The sequence below is a fragment of the Apostichopus japonicus genome, chromosome 2, assembly GCF_037975245.1.
Source record: "Apostichopus japonicus isolate 1M-3 chromosome 2, ASM3797524v1, whole genome shotgun sequence".
In the NCBI taxonomy this organism is placed as follows: Eukaryota; Metazoa; Echinodermata; class Holothuroidea; order Aspidochirotida; family Stichopodidae; genus Apostichopus; species Apostichopus japonicus.
In genome coordinates, this window is record NC_092562.1 from 13,464,343 (window position 1) to 13,489,905 (window position 25,563).

At 37.0% G+C, this 25,563-nt stretch overlaps 2 protein-coding genes and 1 long non-coding RNA gene across 4 annotated transcripts in view; 2 read left to right on the forward strand and 1 right to left on the reverse strand.

Annotated features, from left to right (window-relative positions):
* Positions 1–267: 267 nt before the first annotated feature.
* LOC139978823 (NADH dehydrogenase [ubiquinone] 1 alpha subcomplex subunit 7-like) overlaps positions 268–25,563 on the reverse strand; it is a 45,776-nt gene continuing 20,480 nt past the window's right edge. Inside the window, exon 4 of the mRNA XM_071989351.1 lies at positions 268–653. Within this exon, the coding sequence (XP_071845452.1) occupies positions 560–653 (94 nt within the window). The 3' untranslated portion in view covers positions 268–559. The remainder of the gene's footprint in view (positions 654–25,563) is intronic.
* On the forward strand, positions 10,117–14,733 carry LOC139972880 (uncharacterized). 2 transcript variants are annotated; one of them, XR_011795085.1, is made up of 3 exons: positions 10,117–11,190; positions 11,991–12,205; positions 13,966–14,733. It is a non-coding gene; the product is annotated as an uncharacterized lncRNA (long non-coding RNA). The 2 variants fall into 2 exon arrangements; XR_011795086.1 differs by having other exon boundaries at positions 11,994–12,205.
* On the forward strand, positions 15,101–24,631 carry LOC139975277 (techylectin-5A-like). Its single transcript, XM_071983061.1, has 5 exons — positions 15,101–15,318; positions 15,452–15,660; positions 16,139–16,364; positions 17,033–17,294; positions 24,531–24,631. Exons 3-5 carry the CDS (start codon positions 16,272–16,274, stop codon positions 24,629–24,631), a joined length of 456 nt encoding a protein of 151 aa, XP_071839162.1. The 5' UTR covers positions 15,101–15,318; positions 15,452–15,660; positions 16,139–16,271.

Below are 25,563 nucleotides of genomic sequence, written 5' to 3' on the forward strand. Positions count from 1 at the left end.
AAAGTATATACTCATATGGCAGACTTCAAAAGGGCACCACCCCCCCCCCCCCCCACCCCCAGTGACATCACTATTCCCATGGCCTGACCTGCTTCCTAAAGCCACTGATCACACTGTCTGGATCCCTATAAATTAATTCTTACATTGCAATATTTTTTTACTTCAATCTATGAACAAGACTCACAAGAGTAAAGTAACAAACTTGAAAGTTTAAGGAAAAAAAAGAAACAGTTCACCCTCAAAAACAATAACACAAACACAGCAACATTGATACTTATTTATAGCAGCACTTTTTATTAAATCTTATATTATTCACAACAATAGAAAAAATATCTTTCTCCATTCACCACAGTCATTCAGATATTTTTTGCATACAAAACTCACACAGTAGTGCTTTCATTTTTGCACGGACAAATTTCCTGACTTCTAGGTAGGCTCTTTTAGTTTTTCCCTATAGAGCAAATGAGGAAAGCTGATTTGAAAGGAGATACCGTTTCATGAGCCATTGGGTTTATTAGGATAATGACGTTCCTTCGAACAGCATCCAGTTGGGTTTTTCTCACAAGTAAGGTTCATCTGTGGATAATTTCCACTGCCTCATACTGCCGGGAGTTACAGGTTTTCCTCCTTCACTTGCTACAGCATCTGATTCACTGGAGGAATGAAATAATACATAAAACGATGTCATTATTCAATAAATAAGTGGTGATCCTTCAATAAATAAGAATGGGAAAAGATGCTTTATTTCAGGTATTTTCTGGTACATGTATACTAAAAACGATCTACATAATAGATATATACAAAGCAACAGGAAATGAAAAAATGCCTCAAATAAAAAGGAACATCTTTTGGGGATGGAGAAAGTTAAATGGACTGGAAAAGTCAGCTACAAGTGACATAGTTTTTCTTACAGGACAGCAGTGTTTCCTCTAAGAAATTTCTCATTGAGTCAAAATGGCTAATATCTAAATATTTGACTCACCCCGTCCTGTGGTAAGGGTCTAAGGAGATAGGGGTAAAATTCCGGGAAAATTACTTTATTGAACCCAAAACACAATTGGTCAATGTTTTCTTATGTTTTTTGCCAATAGTATAGTACCAGGGGTGTAGCCAGGATTTTCAAAGTTGTAGGCACAACTATCTAAGCGGAGCGCCACCATCGGTTGGCGCGGAGCGTACAAGAACAATTTTGGTTTTACAAACCCCCAGATGGCCGGAAACGGCCCTTCCCGAGTGTTCATTTTGGTTCCCTGGCCTCTTGGTAACTTGAGACACCTCATACAATATCACTTTTAAACCCCAAAACAAAGGAGTTAAAAAAGTACTTAATTCAATACTACATAATGTATTTAAAATATGCAAGGTACATGTACAGTAAGCCAGTAACAACAGGCAAAAAGTGCTGCAGCTCTATAAAGACTGTTAATCAACGATAGGCTTATTTGACTGTGGAATGTTTCTCAACTGAAATATTATCTGCGTAATCGGGTTCTAAACTAGATGCTTAAAAACTCACAAGATCGGATCCTAGTCTTTTTCGGCAGGTAGAGTGTTGATTAAAACGGCACACGATAGAAATGAAAGCCTAGATGACAGAAGAATAGGTCACCTAACTTAGCCATATTCTTGCTACAGGTACGTTCATTTCAATAGTGTTCCTGTCTATACTCTAAAACTCGTCTAGCAAGCTTATGGATTTGAGTTATGGGTGTTTTACAAAAAAGGAAAACTTGGCCAAAAAAGTGTAGGCCCAGGCCTACAGTGCTACATACTGGCTATGCCCCTGTGTACTAAACATCGGCCAATCAAATGTCTGATTTTAAATTGACGCATGGAACCCTGAGCTTTATTTAAACCATGATTGCTAAATAATAATAAATTAGTTCGATGCATATTACGCTTTACTTTTCAAGCTAAATTTGGCTCAAATATAGTGCACCAATTGCAATGCAGGGTAGGAATTTAGATCTGGCTCTGGGGGCTATTTTGGAAAATGAAAAGTTAAAAACGCCCCCTTAATGTATTTACGAGGGCTTTTTTAAGATTTAAGGGGCGCTTTTCCAAAGTTCAATATGTTGTTTACGGAAAAGGTTGTAAGCATTCATCAGGATCAAGTAAGCACAATTACCCTCTTCCTAGTTAGCTGCGACCGTATAGCAAATTCATTGAAAGTTTAATTGCCAAAATTTGCGATCGTTTAGCAAATAACGTCAATCCACTGAATATTTGACGAAAAACCAATAACCCATCAACTGAAATAGAAAACATAGGTTTACTTCTACTCAAGGGCGTAGGAACCGGGGGGCTGGGGGGCGCCAGCCCCCAGTGAAAAATATGGAGGGGCGGAAGTTTCATTCCATCCCCCCGCTTCGCAAGTCAGAAAACCCCTTTTTCATTTCCAAATGAGAAAAAAATCTCATTTGGAGCACTAAATTGCATCTAAGCTAGCCAGGTGAAAATGCAAAATTATTTACAAAATGGAGTGGGTGTTGAAGTGTGCTATATTGCACCAAATTGCATCTGAGGCCACCTAATTGAAATGCAAAAAAAAACAAAGAGACCCCTCTCCCAGGCCGGCCATCAGTCTTCAGCCCCCTACTCAAAAGTACCTTCCTACGCCAATGCTTCTACTGAAGGTGTCCTTTCCTTTAATCATGTATTTTTTCGTGTGTGGATCAAATCACCCACCACCAAATACAAAACCATTATAGGCTACCGCTGAAAAGTACTCGAAGTTGAAACCTTCAATCTATCGCCACAGCGACGGTGTACGTAAAATACAACAGTCCTTCTCTAAGACATAGCACATACCTTCCAAACTGCCGATTTCCAGCATTTTTTTTTTTGCAACCGATGGTTAGGCTACATTTCCCATTGCCTTAGTGTGGTTGTTAGGCTAACATGTGGTCGAAGGTTGCAGTATTTCATGGATATTTTAGTTCTAGCTAACTGCGTCACAATTTCAGCGAATAAAGAGATGCTTAAGCTAGATTTTCCCGTTGACTACGTGTGGTGTTTGGCTACCTTGCGTGCGATGATAGCAGCAAGGAAAGTATGAAAACAACGCTACGCAAAGTATTGTTATTTTTTTTTTTGCAAACCGATGGTTAGGCTACATTTCCTATTGACTTAGTGTGGTTGTTAGGCTAACATGTTTTCTGAGATTGCAGTGTTTCTTGGATATTTTAATTTTTTATTTGCGACACAACTTGAGCAAATAATCAGATGGCTAGGTTAGAGTTCCATGTTGACTTAGTTTGAAGTAAGGCTACTCTGTGGTCGGAGATTTTCGGGGATATGAGGTTATTGTCGCTGGTACTGAAATTGCTTAGTAGAGGCCGTAATTTGCCAGTGACTGCGCGGGAATTTCCCGGTGATTGTGCACGACCCTTCGCACTGCTTCAAATTTGATCAAATGTGATGCTGGATTATGAGAACTGTTTGTGCGATTCGCGCTGCTACTGCAAACCCTAACTAAAGCAAAAAGCATGTCACAATTAAATTTACACAGACATCTGATATTAAGAGGCCGTTTTTCTTATATTTCTTTTTCGCCCTCGCAATTGTGCTTTCGAAGGGCTTTTTTTAGCACTTGCTAGGGCGAATCACCGGTCGCCCCGCTTATTTCTGACCCTGTTGCAATCTTATGTAAGGTAGGCTATACAGATATTATATATAGTACACTGGTATTGCGAACCATCGTAGTGTAGGCAATGCATATATACGTTATATGATTTAGCTTTACATCAATCGAGTTAATAGAAAAACAGCGCTACGGTAAAGTTAACGATCGTTAATTTAACATTTCTGACAATAAATTTGAAACAATTTACAGTAATAATTTCTTCACTTCAAGTTGAAGTTCTGAACATCATGCCTTTTAGAACAATTTTTTACTTCTATTCAAACTGTACAAAATTCAGGAGAAAATGAAACCCTCTTTTTTTTTCTCTCTCTCTGAACGCCAGTGCGTCAAATCGGCAAGCCATTGCGTCAAAATCGCGTCATATCGGCTTAGCGGAAACACTGCTTGAAAGTAGAATGCATATATATGCTATTGTTTACGTGTAAAATACATTTTAAAAATTTAAGGGTTGGAACAGCCCTTTTCCTTTCATTTACATCAAACCTCTCATTGACCAAATATCTTTCACTTGTATTCTTTTTTATCATATGCTTTTTATATTCATGATGTAAGATCCTTTTATAATGAAATTTATTTGATGTAACTTTGATGTTTACCTACTTCACAAGTTAAAGAGAAATTTGTTCAAAACTTTCTCAAGGCAAGAGGGATGTTATGAAGTGATATTCTACACCCCCCTCCCATGTACTTAAAGTCCTTATCAAACAAGATTATTTATTCCTTTGCACTATTGACCTTCAACTTTCCCCTTCTAGGGTAGGGTACTACAGTTCCCAAAATTATAGATATACTTTAGAAATTGTTCTGTCCATTTCCCAGATGTATACAGTACTGTAAGGAAGGTTCAGACAAGGAAAATCAACTAAAAATTAGGATAAAGAGTTGTTTTCATTCTCACTTTGTGATATTTGGACAAGCGAAGACTAGAGAATACCCAGAGTTTTAGCAACTGCCTAAAACTGTATGATCTGATCTATTATTTACGTCAATGAGTTTCATTCAATCTGGGATCAAACAGTATAAGAGAAAACTAATTAATGATAGCCTTTAAACTTTGTTTCTAAACAGATATGCTTGAATTACAAATAAAAGAAGAAAAAAAACCCATAATCAATGCATCTAATCAATGCATATACATATACATACATAAACAGAATAATTTGAATTCGCGCAAGTGAACCCTGCACTACATTAGATCGAAAAAGACGTGCAATTAAACCAAACTAAACATACTAAATTTCCCGTTACTTCTACATAAAATATCAATACAAAAACAACAACTTACTTCTTTGGCAGTATACTAAAATCACACGCTATAATAACTTCAGGCTATCAAGCTTTCCTGAGAAAAAACGGTTAATAGTTCTTACAGTAAACAAATCGACCGTGAAGGAATGTCGTAATTGTTTCCTGAGCGTGACCGGAAATTAAATGCTAAAATATGATAAATAAAAAGGTTAAATAGAGCTGAAGCGTGCAGTAATCCCGACTGCTCGCAACATCATTCATCAGTGATAAATTTGAAAATGTTCTTTCTGTTCAACATTAGGGTATATTGAACCAGTCACTGTTGAGATGCACATCATGTGTCCGTCCAAGCTTTTACAAATTTCGGATTGTTTTTCTTGGGATTTATTATTTCTGGAAAGTTAGCAGAATCAATCAGACATATCAATTCCTTTCTTTCTAAAATGCACACTAAACATCCTTCAAAATAGCCCTCTTACTGACCGACGCGTATGACTCATCACCTGGACCGAAAATCCTGTGGCTCTGTGCGGACAAGTTGGTTGAACTATTCCATTCATCAGAGGGGGTCTTAAACAGTGTTTCTATAATTAGGATTGCATTAGATAAGTTAATTGGTAATTACTTGCTTCAACATTTAATGATGCATATTCTACGGTCATTTTCTTTGAAATAATATTAAGTTCGATATAATATGACGTTTTGAAAGCGAATCTCGGCTGTGGCGTTGTAGGTGAACACTGTGCATTGTGTGGCTGTACCCTATTGCAGAGTACAGGATACACATATTACGTAACGGCGTGCCCACCGAAGAAAGCGTAACTTGTATTTTTCTTAGAAGATATTCGATTGGATTGTACTTGGTCCGATTGAAGATAGTGACCAATGAAAATGAATTTAACATCAATTTAAAGTTATTATATATAAAGAAAAAATACTTCCCAAAACCGTTTGAACTAAATTTGTCGATGAATATTCAAGAGGAAGGTTACGCAAACAAAGTACGGCTATCAAATGGTGATTTTCTTCAGTATTTACTGTGTGTTATCAATGAGGGTTTTGAGTTCGATATTTATTAACCTTGCATCGTAAATCACCCAAGTCCGGTGGAATTTTAAACTGTATTGTTAAGAAAAGAACAGAACTTGAGAGACAACACATTTCTCTGTTTAGTGCAGTTTGAACTAAGTTTTTCGGTATAAACTTTTCACATTATGGCTGTAGGAAAATGGTCTATATGGTTAAGTCATAGGCCTAAAACTGTGGCGGTCGAACTCAGTTCATGTGCCGCACAGGGAATGGCGCTGAGGAATTGATATGCTTACAATGGTTGTTATGGGTATGATTTAATGAATTGTGTGTAATCAGTATCTTGAAGTAATTTTACAAAGGACTTTATTGAACTTTTGTATTACAGAAAAAATGATTTGTGTTGTCAATGGAACTCTTTGATCATTTTTTTTTTGAGTGGGACTTCTTGGAGCATTATAATAAATTTCCCCCGCGGGCAGCGATAATGCCATATTTTTCCAAGCTTACAGGTGGTATTTGCCACATAGGCCAATAGTATTGGTGGTATTGTTAACAGGTGATTTGAATTAGTGCTTTCAGAGAAATCCCAAGATAAATGTTTTGTTACAATTAATGACCTTTTTTTCCATACAAAATGCAGTAGGCACTAGGCCTTTATAATTAGGCTAGTCCAAAATCGGTCAAATAATGAATCATTGTTTATCAATGAAGCTCAACCTAGCTCAAATATATATTCATATGAGTGCTCAGCAAAAAGGAAAACAAAATTGTGAAAAAACCTATCCATACTCCAAACACAACTCTCTTCTAAGTTTCTGAAGCCCTGACGCGAAACGTTTGGAATTGCCCTAGTACTACCAAGTACTAGTCTAATAGTAATACACGATAATATCAATTAGGCTTATGATAAGCATAGTTACGTTTTAACTGAGTTAGTCCTAACGTTATGCACAGCCTATAGACCTAACCAGCTGGCGTAATTAGGAGAAAGCCATAAATAATAGCCAAGGAGAGTGTGCTTCGAAAATATAATACGGCCGCTTATGCCATTAAATGAACTACACAAATAGTTAACTTACCGTTCTTCCCGCGCCGTGTGACTCGCACATCTGCATTTGGATGAACTGTATCTAGGCATATACTCGATAGGCTAGCTAGGCACGATCGAGGTTCGCGTACGTACGTATAGCTGTACTGCGCGAAGAGCGTAACGTGATAGAGGGCCGGCTTCTCTTCGGTGCAATAAGATACCGTGCAATACAATATTGGCAATATATCTTCATTTTCGCGATTCATTGCTTAAAAGAGGCTAATATATTTTTCCTTTGGGTAATATGTTTAAAAGGGTGATTTTATAATAAACATATACATATCGATTTTCATTTTAAAGGCCATAATCAAAATGTTGCCGAAAGTGCTGTTTTTAACACACGCACATATAGCCATATCAGAATGCCCATCTTCAATGCTTTCTAATTTACCTAGTTTTTAATTAATCTTTATAAATCTTAATAGAAACGAACATTTTTCAACCCCCCTTGACTCGCTTCCAACAATATTTGCAGAATGTAACTCTATCGTTCCAATTTAAAAGGCAGAACTTAGGGCGACAGTATATATGTCGCCCTAAGTCAAATGGTGCCCTAAGTGCTATTTTTTTCACATGAAGTGTTGCCTAACGGTCGGATTTATATATATATATATATATATATATATATATATATATATATATATATATATATATATATATATATATATATATATATATATATATATATATATATATATATATATATATATTATATATATATATATTCGAATGCCTGAGTATGAGTACAATTCCACGAGGGGGCTGCCGGGACTGCGAATATCAATAATAATGTCACAATACGAGTAAGTGCACGGACTCACTACGAATCTGTTACCATATAATTATGTATCCACAAGTTATATCATGATAATATTTATCTCATCATTTCCAATCTGATCTATAATATAAATACGAAATGAACAACTAACAAATAAGCAGATATTTGATGTATATAACAAACTTAACATAAAACTATACCATCACGACATCTCGCCTGTTCTTACTGTGTCACACTTAAGAATTGACAAACAGAGAAAGTAAACCCCCCCCGCCCTCCCCACCCCACACCCGCACTATATATCCACACGGAATCAGGCTACGAGAAAAATAAGGCAGGAGATTAAGATTATACAACAAACGATATGAATGCTAGTAGGTAACAAATCACTTTTGTGACAAGTTTTAATGTTAGCAATGGTAAATACAGACTTGGGAAGGGTCCAGTCAAAGAGTTCCAGATCTTAGAGGTTCCAGATCTTAGAGGTTCCAGATCTTAGAGTTCCTGATCTAAGAGTTCCAGATCGTAGAACAGATCTTGAAACAGATTTAACGCTGAATAGAATTCAAACGATTTGCAGGAATGCTGAAAGAATCGTTGAATGTAATGTTGTAGTTGTGCACAGACTACCGATTGAACAGGAAAGAGGTTAAAAAACGACGTTACAAAAATGGAACTGTGTTATAACATTATGTGTGCATGGGTACGGGCTTGTTACGCATACGATTGCCTGCGCTATTCACTGATCTAAATTTGTCACCGAGGTCACGTGATTAATCGGGGTCCCAGTAAACCCCACTGAAACCTCGGTAATGCCAGCGCCCTCAAAATAAAGTCTATGAGCGATATCGCCTTTAAAGGTTACAATTTGATGACTGTTGATGTGATAAATATCATTGAGGTTGTTAAGTTAAACGAAAAGAGGACTTCTAAAAGACAAAGTATATATGTATAGTGATCTAACAAACTGAACTTAACCTATACCGCCATAGTGTGGCCTGTCAAGTTTAGTTTTATTGTCATATTTTCACCAAATTTCTTTCTTTCGTTACGGTACTTAATTAATCAAGTTGACGCATGCGCTTGAGACAGTTGACATTGTAATCAATAAATATCACCATCGTTATTGCTTCTGCACTTTTTACTGTCATTCAATCATATGCTGCTGTGTGTGCTGATTGATATATCCAAGTATGGATGCAGTCAAAGTTTGACTGCATCCATACTGACCAGTTTGACTGTCAAACTGGTCATGTTTTTCATCTTCGTGGTGATTATTTCAGTCGACATCTCATCAGCGGGTAGTATGTCACTTTAAAATATATTGTTTTACTTTTTTAATAAAATGTGCAGAAAAAAGTAGCCGTATTCGTTATTCAATGTGTGCATTCTTAAGCAAACAATATTGTATATGTAAACGTGCTGATTAGAACGCGGGATCATGAATGAAGCTCGCTAACGTTTTCTAACAATTGTCTACCCAAATATTATTAAGGGAAAAGTGTTTCTATGTATTCTATACGATAAGCTGATTCGAGGAGTAAAATAACACACGGATATTAATTCAGTTGTTGATTCATTTCATGAACCTAAGACACTTTAAAGACAAAGAAAAAAAAAGATCAATACACAAGATGATTCTCCCGTATTATTTGTCTCGTATATTAAACTTGATTAAACAAAAAAAAGAGCTTTGTCTTGACACTGACTATTTCAGTTATAATATCATCCTCTTTATTGCATTATATTTCTTCTCTTTCTATGTGTAGTATCTCTTTATACAACACCTAATTGTATTCTGGTCATTTGATTGGTCAATTGCTCGTTGATTGCATGCAAAATCCGCTCTATTCCACTCTATGAAATAGAACCATGTGTAATACTTTTTTTTATAGCACTTTTTTTTCAATGGTAAGAGAGCAGAGAAAGCTGTCTGTTCGAAACAATCTGTTGCATGAGTGCATTTTACATCCAATTATATCCAAATTTGAAGGTTTCCATTCGTGCAATAGTGCAAATATTTCATTCGTTGAAAGATGTAATTTGTTCCATTCTACGAGGCGCAGCCGAGTTGAATGGAACATTCCATCTTTCAACTCATGAAATATTTGCACTATTGCACTCATAACCATTCATTATTTGTATATTATAAATAAAACATAGGCTAAAATTAACTACACAAGCAAAATTTTTAAAGTTAACAAAGATATCAAAGGGATTTTCTTATATTCTCTATTACAGATTTATGTGACTTTGAAGCCCAATTTCCAAGTACTTCGCCAGAAGGTATATTATATCCTGTAATGTACACTGAAAAAATAAACTAGTCAATATTGCCACGGACTAACGTTAAATTAGTCTGTAACGTTAGTCAATGCACACGGACTAGCAAAAATCTTCGTTTCATCGCTGCTTCTTAGTTAGTTTACACTGACTAAGGAAACTATAATCGCAGCTTAGTCGGTGGCGACGGACTAAGGTATTTTAACCCATGGACTAAGAACGATACGGACACCCGATTTACGCCATAATCGTAGCTTAGTCGGTGTCGACAGACTAATGTATTTTAACCCAATTCGATTCACTACAATTTGGAAACCGAGAGGCAACGGCAGCTTGCTGGGCTTGGCATAGTTTCATACGATCACTCTAAGCAACTTTCAACCGTAAATCACCCAAGAAGGTCTTTAGAAGAATGGAGGTATTAACTGCATCATCGGCCTACCTGTTATTCCTTTAATTTGAAGGTAAAATTAAAGTTAATTGTTAGGCCACTGGCACTAGTACTGTATTATGGTTAGTGTAACGCTACCGTTGTCACGTTGGCGTTTCGCAATACACAAGTGCAATGACAGTGAGTAGCCTATAGGCTTCTACTGGGTACTGCAGTGCATTCTCAACACTAAAGTGTGCATCCTAAACACCAATTAACAATGTGTTATGTGTGTATTGGGCTAGATTGAACAGTGGCACATAATCTTCTTATTTATTCCCAAACAAATGCTGGAACTATAAGGCTCAATAGTTTATTTGAAGTCTACACTCATTTGGTAAAGATTTCCTGTAATTTCCCATGTGAATCTAAATGGGTAGGCTTTGTGATATTGAATAAGCAAGGCTAGACCTTCAAACGTACAGTCACAGTAGGCTGAACAAATTATGTTGGCTAGTCAACGGTATTATATGTTGCGAGCAGTCAGGATGCACGCTTCAGTTCTATTTAACCTTTTCATTTATCATTTTTTAGTATTTAATTTCCGGTCACGCCCAGGAAACAATTGCGACATTCCTTCACGGTCGACTTGCTTACTGTAAGAAGTATTAACCGTTTTTTCTCAGGAAAGCTTGATAGTCTGAAGTTATTATAACATGTGCTTTTAGTATACTGCCAAAAGAGTAAGTTGTTGTATTTGCATTGATATTTTATGTAGAAGTAACGGAAAATTGAGTATGTTTAGTTTGGTCTAATTGCACGTTTTTTTTTCTGTCCAATGTAGTGCAGGGTTCACTTGCGCGAATTCAAATTATTCTGTTTATGTATATGTATATGCATCGATTCTTAGATTATGATGTTTTTTTGACATTTATTTGTAATTCAAGCGTATCTGTTTAGTAGCAAAGTTTAAAGGTTAAGATTAATTAGTTTTCTCTTTTTGATCCTAGATTGAATGAAACTCATTGGCGTAAATAATAGATCAGATGATACAGTTTAACGCAGTTGCTAAAACTCTGGGTATTCTCTAGTCTTCGCCGGTCCAATATATACTTTAGTACTACTAGTAAGACTATATCAAAACGACCGAAGACAAACTTAGTGTAACAAAGTACTGATTCTCCTCTAGCCTAGGTCTAAACAGGCTTGTTATGTGAGCAAGCAAAATAACAACTAAAAACGATTACGCCTATAAATAAGTTGGCTCAGTGCATTTCTGTTTCTAAAATTTTATATTTTTAAAGATCATAAAAACAAACAAAGATTTAGCCCATGTTTTATTATCTCTGTATTCTGGGCATTTGATTCTGGTTGCAATGGTGATGACACTCTCGTTCAAATTTTCAGCTTTATACAGTCTGCTTCAAACTTTGGGATTGTTTTTTGAGACTATAGTGGAAGCAAATCTCACATAACTTTGTGGTGACAACTTTATTTATTTATTTTTTCAAATGATGAATACTTTGCTGTTTCTTTCTTCCAGCAGGAATTGAAAAGCCAAATATCTAAGTCAAGGGTGAGCTTTCCTGTGATGTACGACACCAGTGTGGAGGCAACAACAGAAGAGGAGAACTGCGTTATATATGGCTTAAAGACATGTTTTAAGATGATATATTGGTACCCTTCGCAGAACAAAAGAGTTTATCCAAGAGTCCAAAAAGCAAAGGAACAAGTACCATAGAGAAAAAAGATGGAAGAGTGAGTTTAACTATTGTACCCAACTGTTTAATGATATTTAAGATACTTTTCATAACCTGATTTAAAAAAAAAACCAGTCTAGTATATCATTTACGTGCAAGCTTCATAAGTTTGGTCAAATTTTCACTGATCTGTAGAGCGGGAGTCCAGAGGGTTTGGTTAGCTGGGAAGGTAACCAATTGCCTGGTACATCACAATGTTCACAATGCATTCCTGTATATGAAACCTGATGACTGGCAAACCGACTGTGGTGGATGTGGCTGGGAGAGCAATTTTAAAGTCACCTGATAGCTAACCTAGAGCAGCTTTCATGGTAACCACATCAAAGTAAGAACAATGTGTCAGGTATGGCCCCAAGAGCAACAAATGGCCATTGCCAGTAATTATTGGTGGTGGGGTACCCCTGCCAGTGATCTATAATTGACCCCTCACGGCTGACCTAGGTCAGCTCATGAGGTAACCACTTGAAACCTACTGGAAAATGTTGGTTAGGACTTCAGATACAAGGGATGGGCATTGCCAGTAATTTATATTGGTGGGGTACCCCTGCTAGTAGACCCCCAATATGCCCATCCCCTCATTGACCTAGGTGAGCTCATGATTTGACCAGTTGAAACCTACAGGAAAATGATAGGTATCACTTCATATGTAAGGATGGGCATTTCCAGTATTTTATATTGGTGGGCCACCACTGCCAGAGTCCGCCCATCCCTTACATATAGAATCCTGTCAATAGTTTTCCAGTAGTTTTCAACTGGTTTTCAATGAGGGGGGGGGGGGCTTTTTGGGGGTCGACTGGCAGGGGTACCCCACCAATGTAAATGACTGGAAATGCCCATCCCTTACATATGAAGTGATACCTATCATTTTCCAGTAATTTTTCAACTGGTTATCTCATGAGCTGACCTAAGTCAATGAGGGAATGGGCATTTTGGGGGTCTACTGGCAGGGGTACCCCCCCCCCCCCAATATAAATGACTGGAAATTCCCATCCCTTACATATGAAGTGATACCATTTTCCAGTAGTTTTCAACTGGTTACATCATGAGCTCATCTAGGTCAATGGGGGATGGGCATTTTGGGGGTCTACTGGCAGGGGTACCCCACCAATAAAAATTACTGGCAATGCCCATCAGTTGTATCTGAAGCCCTAACCAACATTTTCCAGTAGGTTTCAAGTGGTTACCTCATGAGCTGACCTAGGTCAGCCTTGAGGGGTCAATTATAGATCACTGGCAGGGGTACCCCACCACCAATAATTACTGGCAATGGCCATTTGTTGCTCTTGGGGCCATACCTGACATATTGTACTTACTTTGATGTGGTTACCATGAAAACTGATCTAGGTTAGCTATCAGGTGACTTTAAAATTGCTCTCCCAGCCACACCCACCACTGTCTGTTTGCCAGTCGTCTGGTTTCATATACAGGAATGCACTGTGAACATTGTGATGTACAAGGCAATTGGTTACCTTCCCAGCTAACCAAACCCTCTGGGATCCCGGTCTATTGGGATCATTATTAACATGATTAACATAATTATTAAGCTTTGAGAAATAACTTGGTGTTATGCTGTGCAAAGCTAATAATAATTTGGTAAAGCTGCTATTCCTGGCTTATAATTTGAGGGACCTAGATTTAAATGTATACCTCCCAATATGTTATAAAATTTTAATGTAAATGTATGTTTATGATAATGTGAGTTATCATGTGCTATATCTGTATCTGTGCTTACACGTATATCATATTTTCTGTTCACAGGTCAATAATGGTGCAGATTTTGGCTTCCTGAAGACAAGTGGGAGGCCATTTGTAGTTAAGAGAAACACTCTTTGTTCGTGAAGACTTAACTGGTGTCGATTTGGGGTACCACTTTAAAACGAAAGTCATGAGGAACCCTTGCCCAAGACTCAACTTTGCATTATTGTGCAGTGCTATACTTTTGCGATTCATGTTTGATCCATTAACTTGTCTTAACTTTGTTGGAAAAAAAAATCAGATTTTCAGATTTTATTTACAGTGATTTCTTCTCTATCTGTCGAAAGTCAGCCTTTTGTAGACATCAGAAGTTTTATCAGAAATAAATACTGCCAACGTACACATTATTTGTGTTTCTTCTGCTCTCTTTTCTTTCAGTGATACTAGTCAGTGAAACTAGTCGGGTTTAATTCTTTCAGTGAATCTAGTCAGTGCAACTAGTCAGTCGATACCGACTAAGAAAGGTTAGTCGGGAGAGGCACCATCCTGACTAATGTAAAACCTGCTATAAACTAGTCGGTGGCTCATATAAATTAGTCGGTCAAGACCGACTAATGTCACCAACTAATGTAACTGACTAATAAACATTTACCGACTAAAAAATTGTTGATCGACTAAGCTGACGGACTAAGATGACCGACTAAGAAATCCAACTGACTAAGGAATAAATTAGTCGGTATAGCAACTGACTAAGGCTATGTTAGTCGGGAGAGGCACCAGATGGACTAACGTTTTGTTAGTCGGTGAACCAATTTAAGTTTTCAGTGTATAGGCTTAGTGTTTTAATTTGTCCTTGCACTAATTCACTCAGTTGTACTAATCTATTAAATCTTAATTAGTATTTGCCACTACAGGGGACCAGCGATTAAGGTTACAAAGATTAGAATATGTTATGATCAATCTCTTAATGAAACAGATGTATGTTTTTCTGCTATTTCGAGTTCTCATTTTGACCAAATAATATATTAAATATTTAAAACTTGTGGGGTTTTTTTGTGTTGAATTGTGCTAAATAGAATGTATTTGCTTTACCATTTGACGGTCGAGAGATAAATGAAATCCTCCAATCTACAACATGTTATTAAAGTACTCCAAATTTTCAACAGGCATAATTTTGTTTCGCAAATGAAGAAAAACACTAATTTCGCTTTAACAACTCTAATTGAAAAAATTGCTTAATAACCTGCTAAGTAGCTACAGGGTATTGACTGCCTATAGATCTCAAAGTTAGTAATAAATAAATGACTTCTATTTAAGTAGCGTTGTTGTGATTATGTTATAGGTTTAAGGAGAGATGTGACAACGTCACCTATACTGAGGAAAGCGAAACGACCTCTGACCTTACCATTACACCAGGTATTAATAATGATTTTGATTTTCAACTGATATCACATCGATATAAACAGCATAAGCCTTACATTGTCAAAAGATAGTACGTGATTTCATGATCAAACAGCTGCCGTGATTTGACAATTCTTGTTTCTTTCAGACATCGATTCGTGCCCACCTAATCAAGTACTAAGTACCTGTAAATGTGAGGGCTCTTGTGCTAATTCGTCCTGCAGCATGGCATGTACTGATATTACAACATGTGTGTGTCCTACTGGTTACTTGATACTAAATGATGATTGTGTCCCACTTCAAGATTGTGGATGTTACATGGGCCATGGACTAACAGGGAACGAAACAGTCGTACCGGTGAGAATTTGCACAAATTTATTGTATTGATCATTTGTATCGTACAAAAGAAATTGTTCCTGCATGTTAACCTCAACTTTAAGTTAATGGCAATCAAGGGTATAGTAAAGTGTTTGCCAAATTGACTACAAGAATCAGAACCATGGTTATACTTTTATAGATATTTTGTTAGAGCTAAACTGCACAAAAATATATCATCATACAGAGTTCTGATTGGTCTAGTTATCTCGTAGTTTTAGTTTTTTATGCATTCATTGTTTGTATTCTGTAAACGTGCGAGAACGATTGTATGATTTGGGGGGGGGGGGGGGTTAACCATTTATTTTTACTTCAAACGTGGATGTATAATACAAACGAATAGTCCTTCACGATCATTATTACACTCTATACTGTTACTACTTTACCCTTATTTTACTATAAAGTAACTGTTAGCGCCTATGTGTCACCAAAAAGTACAATATTTTTCTTAATTTTTCAGGAAGGAGAAATTTACACCTCTCCAAGTTGTGATAAAATATGTCTTTGCAAAAACGATTACCTCACATGTAACGTCTCCGAAGGTTGTGATCCTAACGAAGATTGTGAATATTGGAACGGTATACCTCAATGTTATGGTCGTCAGGGAAACCAATATTCTGATTGTTCGCAAGTCTTTACTGACGGTAAAGAAGAGAGCGGTGTGTATGAAGCAGTGGCGTAGGAAGGTACTTTTGAGTGGGGGGCTGAAGACTGATGGCCGGCCTGGGGGAGGGGTCTAAGGGGAGGGGGTGTCCCCCTCCCCTTTGGAATTTTTTTGCATTTCCAGGTGGCCTCAGATGCAATTTGGTGCAATATAGCACACTTCAACACCCACTCCATTTTGTAAAGAATTTTGCATTTTCACTTGGCCTTAGATGCAATTTGGTGCTTCAAATGAGATTTTTTTCTCACTTGGAAATGAAAAAGGGGTTTTCTGACTTGCGGAGCGGGGGGGCGGAACGATACTTCCGCCCCCCCCATATTTTTCACTGGGGGGGCTGGCGCCCCCAGCCCCCCCGGTTCCTACGCCCTTGGTATGAAGTCAAGCCTAATAATTGGACTGGCCCCCCGTTTGAGGTTTACTGCGATATGTCCAATTAAATGGAGGAGGCTGGACGGTAAGTCGGGCACACATATTTAGATTGTGACATAGGTAAATTGTCAGATCTAGGTAATTTATTATTATTACTATTCTTATTTTTATTTTTAAAATGACATTCTTTTAATGGGAAAAAGGGAGTAAATGATATTTATATAAAGTGACATGATGAAAATGAAGTGTTTTTTTTTTAAGGTTATAGTCTGCTCGTTAAACGTGTTGATCTTTCTCTGTATATGATCTGTACATTTCCAGGTAATCCAACGACGAATGGATGTCGCTCAAGATTTTAATCTGTATTGGAGTGACTACAAAGAGGGCTTTGGTAACATAAGGGAGAACTTCTGGCTTGGAAACGACAAGATCTACAGCTTGAAAAATCAAAGACGATACGAGCTGCGCATCGACCTGGGTAATGTTGCCAGCGAGACATTCTATGCCGTATACTATTCCTTTTATATTTCCGACGAATCACAAGAATATACTCTACGGCTTGGAGCATACTCTGGAGATGCAGGTATGTGTCAAAACAAGTTCTCTATATTAGCGAACATGCTCCCATGACAGATTTGGTAGTGAGCCCAAGGGCGTAGGAACCGGGGGGCTGGGGGCGCCAGCCCCCCCCCCAGTGAAAAATGTGGAGGGGCGGAAGTATCATTCCGCCGCCCCCCCCCCCGCTTCGCAAGTCAGAAAACCCCTTTTTCATTTCCATATGAGAAAAAAATCTCATTTGGAGCACCAAATTGCATCTAAGGCCAGGGGAAAATACAAAATTAAGTTTACAAAATGGAGTGGGTGTTGAAGTGTGCTATATTGCACCAAATTGCATCTGAGGCCACCTGCAAATGCAAAAAAATCCAGGGGGACACCCCTCCCCTTAGACCCCCCCCCAGGCCGGCCATCAGTCTTCAGCGCCCCCCCCCCCCCACTCAAAAGTACCTTCCTACGCCACCGAGTGAGCCTAACGGTTTGGTACTAACTTGACCGTTTTTTGTTATTCTATAAAGAAAAGACATACTGGAAGGCTAATTGAAGTGCTTCATATATAATTTGAGGATCTTATGAAGCGTTGTGGGCGGACAATGTAACTATACGTAATCCCTGAAGTCTCCGCAAATAATCATAGGGGGAGGTGGGGCACGGTGGATCACGGGGCACAGTGAATCATCATGGATAACTCTAGAAAATCAAGAAATTATTAATGTATAGCGCCACCATTTCAACACAAGCCTTTGAGCCTACAAGTCACAGAAACGTTAGTAGGGAGGCGCAGCTTCTCGGAAATTGGTGAGGATTTCTTGATTTTCATCTCCAAATCTAAAATTTTGAATGTCATCATCCAAGTCTCCTAAAAATAGGATGAATTCATATGAAGTTGACTTCATCATCATTGAATAAAATATTTTAGCAACAGATATAGGACTATGTGTTTAGTCATGTTTGAGCCTAGTGTTATAGTTAGGTAACAATCATTGTGCAAAACCATATTGGGGCAGAGTGGATCGGGGCACAGTGAATCACATTGGTCAGTGATCCACTGTGCCCCATGGACTTTATCACATCTGTTTCTCATACTATGTGAATGTTTGGACAATGTATTTTTGCTAAATGATGTTGTTATATAACAACACTGGTAAATTATCGATAGTGACGGTTTAGTAGTTTTGCTAGGCCTATGCAATGATGTCATTTGCGTCATCACCTGTAGGCTATGGCTACAATGAAAAAATAAAAAAAACGTGCGTGTGGTTACGTGAAACACATGCATGTGTGTTATGCCTATAGCCTAGGCCTACTGTGGCCAAATTATTTCGCGCCACAAAATTTTTAATTGTGCTGCCCACCATAGGCGTACGAGGCGGGGGGGGGCAGGGGGGCAGACTCCCCCCCCCCCAAATTTCCAGAGGACAAGAAATTCGGGCAAAAGTCCTGAAAAATTCGGGCAGCCTAAGAGGAGAAAAAAAATATATATATATATATATATATATATATATATATATATATATATATATATATATATATATTTTTTTTTTTTTTAGGCATCTGGAATATAAATATGCAGTAGCTTGCCCGAATCTTTTTCAAATTTTTGCCCGACAATTCCATGATTTTCTTTATTTAGCATCATGATGCCCGAATATTTCCGTGTAACACCACCGTAAGCGCAGTTCATCTGGGCTACCACGCTTTTTGCAAGATCAATTTTTTTTCTAACTAGTCAATTGTTTACCTGGACCAAGGGCGGCGGAACCGGGGGGCACAGGGGCACGTGCCCCCCCCCCCCCTCCACTTTTCCTCAGGTTAAAAATGTGCCTTTTTTCTATATAAAAATTGAGGTGCCTCAAGTTAGCAAGAGGCCAGGGAACCATAATGAACACTCGGGAAGGGCCGTTTCCGGCCATCTGAGGGGTTTGTAAAACCAAAAATTTTTATAGTACGCTCCGCGCCAACCGATGGTGGCGCTCCGCTCAGATAGTCGTGCATACAACTTTGCATATCCTGGCTAAGCCAGTGACTTTTAATGAATTTCTGTGGGTCAAACTTAAAACTATTTCGAACGGAAAATTTGTTAAAATATTAACAAGAAAAAACCAGTCTAATTCGGAAGATTCCTACATTAGCAACTAGCATGATTTCACCTCATTTTGAAAGCTTAATCTGGGGGGCACCTACATCAAAGGGCAGAGAAAACTTGTTCCTTGTTTCCCAATTTGCGTATTGGATATTGCAGTGCTAGTATGCATATTTTCCTTTAGGGGGGGGGCGTTGATGGAGTGATGTGTATACACAAATAAGATAATACAATAAGAGTTATAAAGGGTACTAAATAAAGGGCTGCATCAGTCCAATCGAATTTCTGCAAAGTACCCTTTGATGTAGGTGCCCCCCAGATTAAAAGTGCTTCCGCCGCCCTTGACCTGGATATCCCCAACATGAGTGTATATAGAAGAAACATTTTCTTTTTCATGGATGGTGGGGGGGGGGTGCCTACAAGCATAGAAGTACGGGTTTATCATATTCTTTGTTATATTTTATACTTTTTGTGAGACAAATTGCAGTCTCACCCGACACAGCGACATTATCCCGCTTACGTGTCGTTGAACAATGTATGTTTTTCTGGAGGTAGCTGAGTACTGTGTTAAAATAATAAATAAGGTAACTAAATAGGAGCTTAAAAAATATACTGTCCCATTTTTCCCCTTCAAAGTGATGTTACCATTTTTTCTTCTTCTAATATACCAAATTTTTGGGGAAGTGTAAATTTCTAAAACGTGAGATTATAAAATAAAGAATGTTTAGATGCAACTTGCAAGGCCTCAGAAGTGCCGTTTCCGGCAATCTGAGAGGCATTGTGTGCCCAAAATTTTCTTGTACGCTACGCGCCAACCGATGGTGGCGCTCCGCTTAGATAGTGTCAAGGGAACTTTCGGGCACAAAAAGTTCTGCCCCCCCCCCAAAACTGAAATGGTCCCGTACGCCTATGCCACCAAGTCAACTTGTGACGTCACATGCATAGGCCTAAGCTCTATTAATGCTCCTTTATAGCCTACTTTAGACCTACAGGCATAACTGGATATGTTTTCTCACACATTCACAGGTCCAAATATCCAGTAATATGGTGCGGCACCGGAATAAAGAAAGGAAAATTGGCAACATTAGCATTCATGTTTTACTTTTCATTACCTGTGGTAGGGCATTCATTTCATGCCGATTTGCATGCGAGGACATACCAGGGACTGACACCCCTGATTTTAGGTGCTTGTGCCCAATAAAAGAAAGTACTTGATGTATTTTATTTGTGGGTCATTCCGTGTCAAATCACGGATGGCTGTTGCTGCACCCTTTCCAAAATTCCCAAATTTATTGTATGATTGGACCACCATAAAATAAGCATATTCTGAAAATTTCAGTTGCATTGCTTTACAATTGGCCGATTTATCACACTTTGAAATTCCGCAATTTGTCGCCACCATGGCATTTTGGCATTTTCTTGACTTTTGAGGTCTCATTTCTCAGCAATTGAACATTCTACTACCTTTCTAATACAGATGCCTAAAGATTCTATCCCATAGAACAGGAAAATAAAAAATTAGGCTACAAAAATATTGTCTTGTGGAGTTAGGTCAACTTAAAAGTGTCAAAATATTTGATTTTTGTACTTTTCACTAAAAAATGTGCTATTTTTAGTGATGAATTGCTCCTAAACCATTGCTTCAGGGTACTTGATTCTTTCAGAGGTTCTTATGTCTACTACAAATATTACAAAATAATGATTACAATGCTTTCCTAGACTATGTTTGCAAATTGTGCAACTCTAAAGTTGCTATTTCATGCTGCGATTCAGCATGAGGTAGGGGTTTTGATGCCAATTTTTTACTTTTTACCAAAGTAACCATGTTAGAGGTGTCAGGGTTTATACTTTATTAATAAGTATAAAGTTCTTACACATTAAGAAATTTCAGGGTTCTAGCTGTTCTCAATATTAATTTATGAAGTTGTTAAGTTGCTCCGATGTACAAAAGAGGTCGTTTTTGACGGCCAATAACTCAAAACGCGTCAAATTGAAAAAAATTGATAATTTTTTCTGGAAGAGATATAGTACCACCCTGTTTGTACAAAAAATTTCAGGAGGGTGTTTTGCCTTATTTTGAAATGAAAAATCCTCAAAGTTTGGGATTTTTACAAAAAACGTTTTTGCCTGTTTTGATGTTCCATGAGTTTTGACCCTGGGTATTGTACTGTACTTCAAGGTCATTCAGTTCAATACTGTGCAGTTTTTAATTTCATAAAACAAAATACTATTTGCAATGTACTTGTCTGCTCCTGGTTGAGTTCATTTAATTAGAAGACTTATAAAATGAATTTCAACCAGTACACACATATGTATGTACAGTGTGTACAGTACATACACTGTACTGAGTGTATATGTACGGAGTGCCATGAGTGCCAGAAGACTATGTTAAAACAACACTAACACACTGTACATGTACACCCAGTACAGTTTTGTACTGTACATACATCTATGTACTGGTTGAAATTAATTCTATAGTAAAGTCTTCTAATTCAACCAATTGTATATGTACAGTGTGTATATTAGTGTTACAGTAGTTTAAACATAGTCTTCTGGCACTCATGGGACTCCGTACATATACACTCAGTACAGTGTGTGTACTGTACACACTGTACATACATATGTGTGTACTGGTTGAAATTCATTTTATAAGTCTTCTAATTAAATGAATTCAACCAGGAGCAGACAAGTACATTGCAAATAGTATTTTGTTTTATGAAATTAAAAACTGCACAGTATTGAACTGAATGACCTTGAAGTACAGTACAATACCCAGGGTCAAAACTCATGGAACATCAAAACAGGCAAAAATGTTTTTTGTAAAAATCCCAAACTGTGAGGATTTTTCATTTCAAATTAAGGCAAAACACCCTCCTGAAATTTTTTGTACAAACAGGGTGGTACTATATCTCTTCCAGAAAAAATTATCAATTTTTTTTAATTTGACGCGTTTTGAGTTATTGGCCGTCAAAAACGACCTCTTTTGTACATCGGAGCAACTTAACAACTTCATAAATTAATATTGAGAACAGCTAGAACCCTGAAATTTCTTAATGTGTAAGAACTTTATACTTATTAATAAAGTATAAACCCTGACACCTCTAACATGGTTACTTTGGTAAAAAATTGGCATCAAAACCCCTACCTCATGCTGAATCGCAGCATGAAATAGCAAATTTAGAGTTGCACAACTTGCAAACATAGTCTAGGAAAGCATTGTAATCATTATTTTGTAATGTTTGTACTAGACATAATAACCTCTGAAAGAATCAAGTACCCTGAAGCAATGGTTTAGGAGCAATTCATCACTCAAAATAGCACATTTTTTAGTGAAAAGTACAAAAATCAAATATTTTGACACTTTTAAGTTGACCTAACTCCACAAGACAATATTTTTGTAGCCTAATTTTTTATTTTCCTGTTCTATGGGTTAGACTCTATAGGCATCTGTAATAGAAAGGTAGTAGAATGTGTAATTGCTGAGAAATGAGACCTCAAAAGTCAAGAATATGCCAAATTGCCATGGTAACAACAAATTGCGGAATTTCAAAGAATTTTAAATCGGCCAATTGTAAAGCAATGCAACTGAAATTTTCAGAATATGCTTATTTTATGGTGGTCCACTCATACAATAAATTTGGGAATTTTTCAAAAATGTCGAACTACAACATACCCCAAAATCTGGTGATTTGATATGGAATGACCCTTGTATTTTATCTTGCAGTTTTCATACATGATTCACTGTGCACCATGGGATGATTCACTCTGCCTCGGGTGTGGGGCACAGTGGATCACTAATTAATGAATAATTAAATGAAGGAAACATGTTACTCCAATCATGGGGGATTTTATTATAGTACTGGACAATGGCTATTGTATGTTAGTGTATCTACCAGGAAAATGCGTATATATTGAAAATGAAAATTGCTGATCCACTGTGCCCCACCTTCCCCCCACGTGTCTATTATTATTGTACACTATTGCTCACCATTCCTTTCTTTGAACAATTCTTTCACGATCATATATGTTAATGTAGTTTTATAGATCTGAATGACGTATGTGCAGTTTACTCCTTCCTTTAACAACTTGCTTCATGATCGGGGTTTTCTTTTACATGTTATCAACAACCTCCTTCTACCCTTCCATAGTAATCAAATTGAACCCCCCCCCCCAACCCCCCCCCCCTCTTATCATGCAGTAATCTTGTACTGTATTAACACAATTTAAAAGAAGAGAGACGGTACGGTAGTGTTCTTACTTGCCTAACCAACATACCAGTATGAAAAAATGTTACGATGGTAATTGGCTAGGTTAATTTACTTTCCACGACTTAATTATCTCGACCATTACATTTTCTTTTCCTTTGTTCATATCAAGTTTGATTGTGCCTCTAATATCTTTGCCTATATTTACAACTGGTTTGAAATTTATCCTGGATTAACTGAACTGAACTGAAAGTCACGATCCTTTGGAGACCTATTATAACCAGCACAACTTGCTACCATTGTATATATATATATATATATATATATATATATATATATATATATATATATATATATATATATATATATATATATATATATATATATATATATATATATATATATATATATATATATATATATATATATATATATATATATATATATATATATATATATATATATATATATATATATATATATATATATATATATATATATATATATATATATATATATATATATATATATATATATATATATATATATATATATATATATATATATATATATATATATAAATGTAGCTGCTCTAACTCAAGGTGGATGGTGGCACAGAACTAACTTTCAAGAGTCCGGTTTCAGCTCTCTTAACAGCCCCGGTTGGGTTGTTGTGCATGTGTGGGCTACTGGTCCAGGACTCAGTAACCAAATCAATTTTTCCGACATGAAAATCCGGGCAATCGTTTAATTAATCGAAACACAAAAGATCATGAATTGCATGAGTATATATACATCAGACCCTTTTTGGTATTATATGTCCGCTAAATCCTTAAATTAATTAAAACTGTGGGGCTGGCTTTGTTAGTTTTGACCTTCATATATCATAATTGTGGTAGTGTTAACTTTCTTTACAGAAATATAAAGTGATCGTTTATAGCAATTTATGGTAATAATCTTTGATTTATTTATGCAGTTGAGAACACACTGGGATCGGTCAATTTCGCTGACATCTCTACTAGTATATTCCGGTATTTCATGGAGGGCGTTTCTTTCACTTTATACTTCTTTATTTAGAATCTGTACATAAAGTTTTACTTAATAATTACAACAAAGCACTAATTCGAAATGATGAAAATATAAACATTATTTCATTCTTTTCTTTTTTTTTCTTCTTATGTTCACACTGTTGAATTAATAGTGTGTTGGTTGTATGCGTGTGTGTGTGGGGGGGGGGGTGGGGGCGTGTTGTGTGCGTGTTTGGTTTGTTGATATTGCTATTTGTCTTGCTTTTGATTGTCTTTTGTTTGTTCTTGTGTGTGTTTTTTGGTGTGGGTTCTAAACACGTATAATGATTTGATTGGTTTCTATACAGGCGCGTATAGCCAAGGAGGGGTGGGGCGAAGGGGGAGACTGCCCCCTCTTTGAGCATATTTCTTCTATTATTTTTATAATATTGCTAGTAATTTCAACATAGAAAATGCTTAGATGCAACTTACAAGGCCTGGGAAGTGCCATTTCCAGCCATCTGGGAGGTATTTTTGGCCTATAAATTGTCTTGTACGCTTCGCGCCAATATATGGTGGCGCTACGCTTATATAGTTTGCATACAGGCTTCGTCCCTCCCTTGGGCAAAGTCCTCGTAGCGAATGTTTCTATATGCGTCAATTATAAATAAGTATAATGTATAATTGTATTTATTACCTATATAAATAATTCATAATAAAGCATATACTTAAGAACCAACGTATTATGATACATGTTTTGAACACAAACACGCGCTCGCACACAATTAGCGAGCTTTTAACCGTTTTGTCAAGTGAAGATACTTTTCTTAAATCCTGTAATTGTTATTAAATGTTAGGTTTGTTTACTTAAGTTTTCTTTAATTACTTAAAGTCATGACAGCGTTTGCCTAATCTCATTGTTATTGCTACAATTTTGGGGGGACTAAAGTAAACGATAAGAGGGTAGTAGTGATTGTTTCTACAGCTTTTCTGGTTTAGATA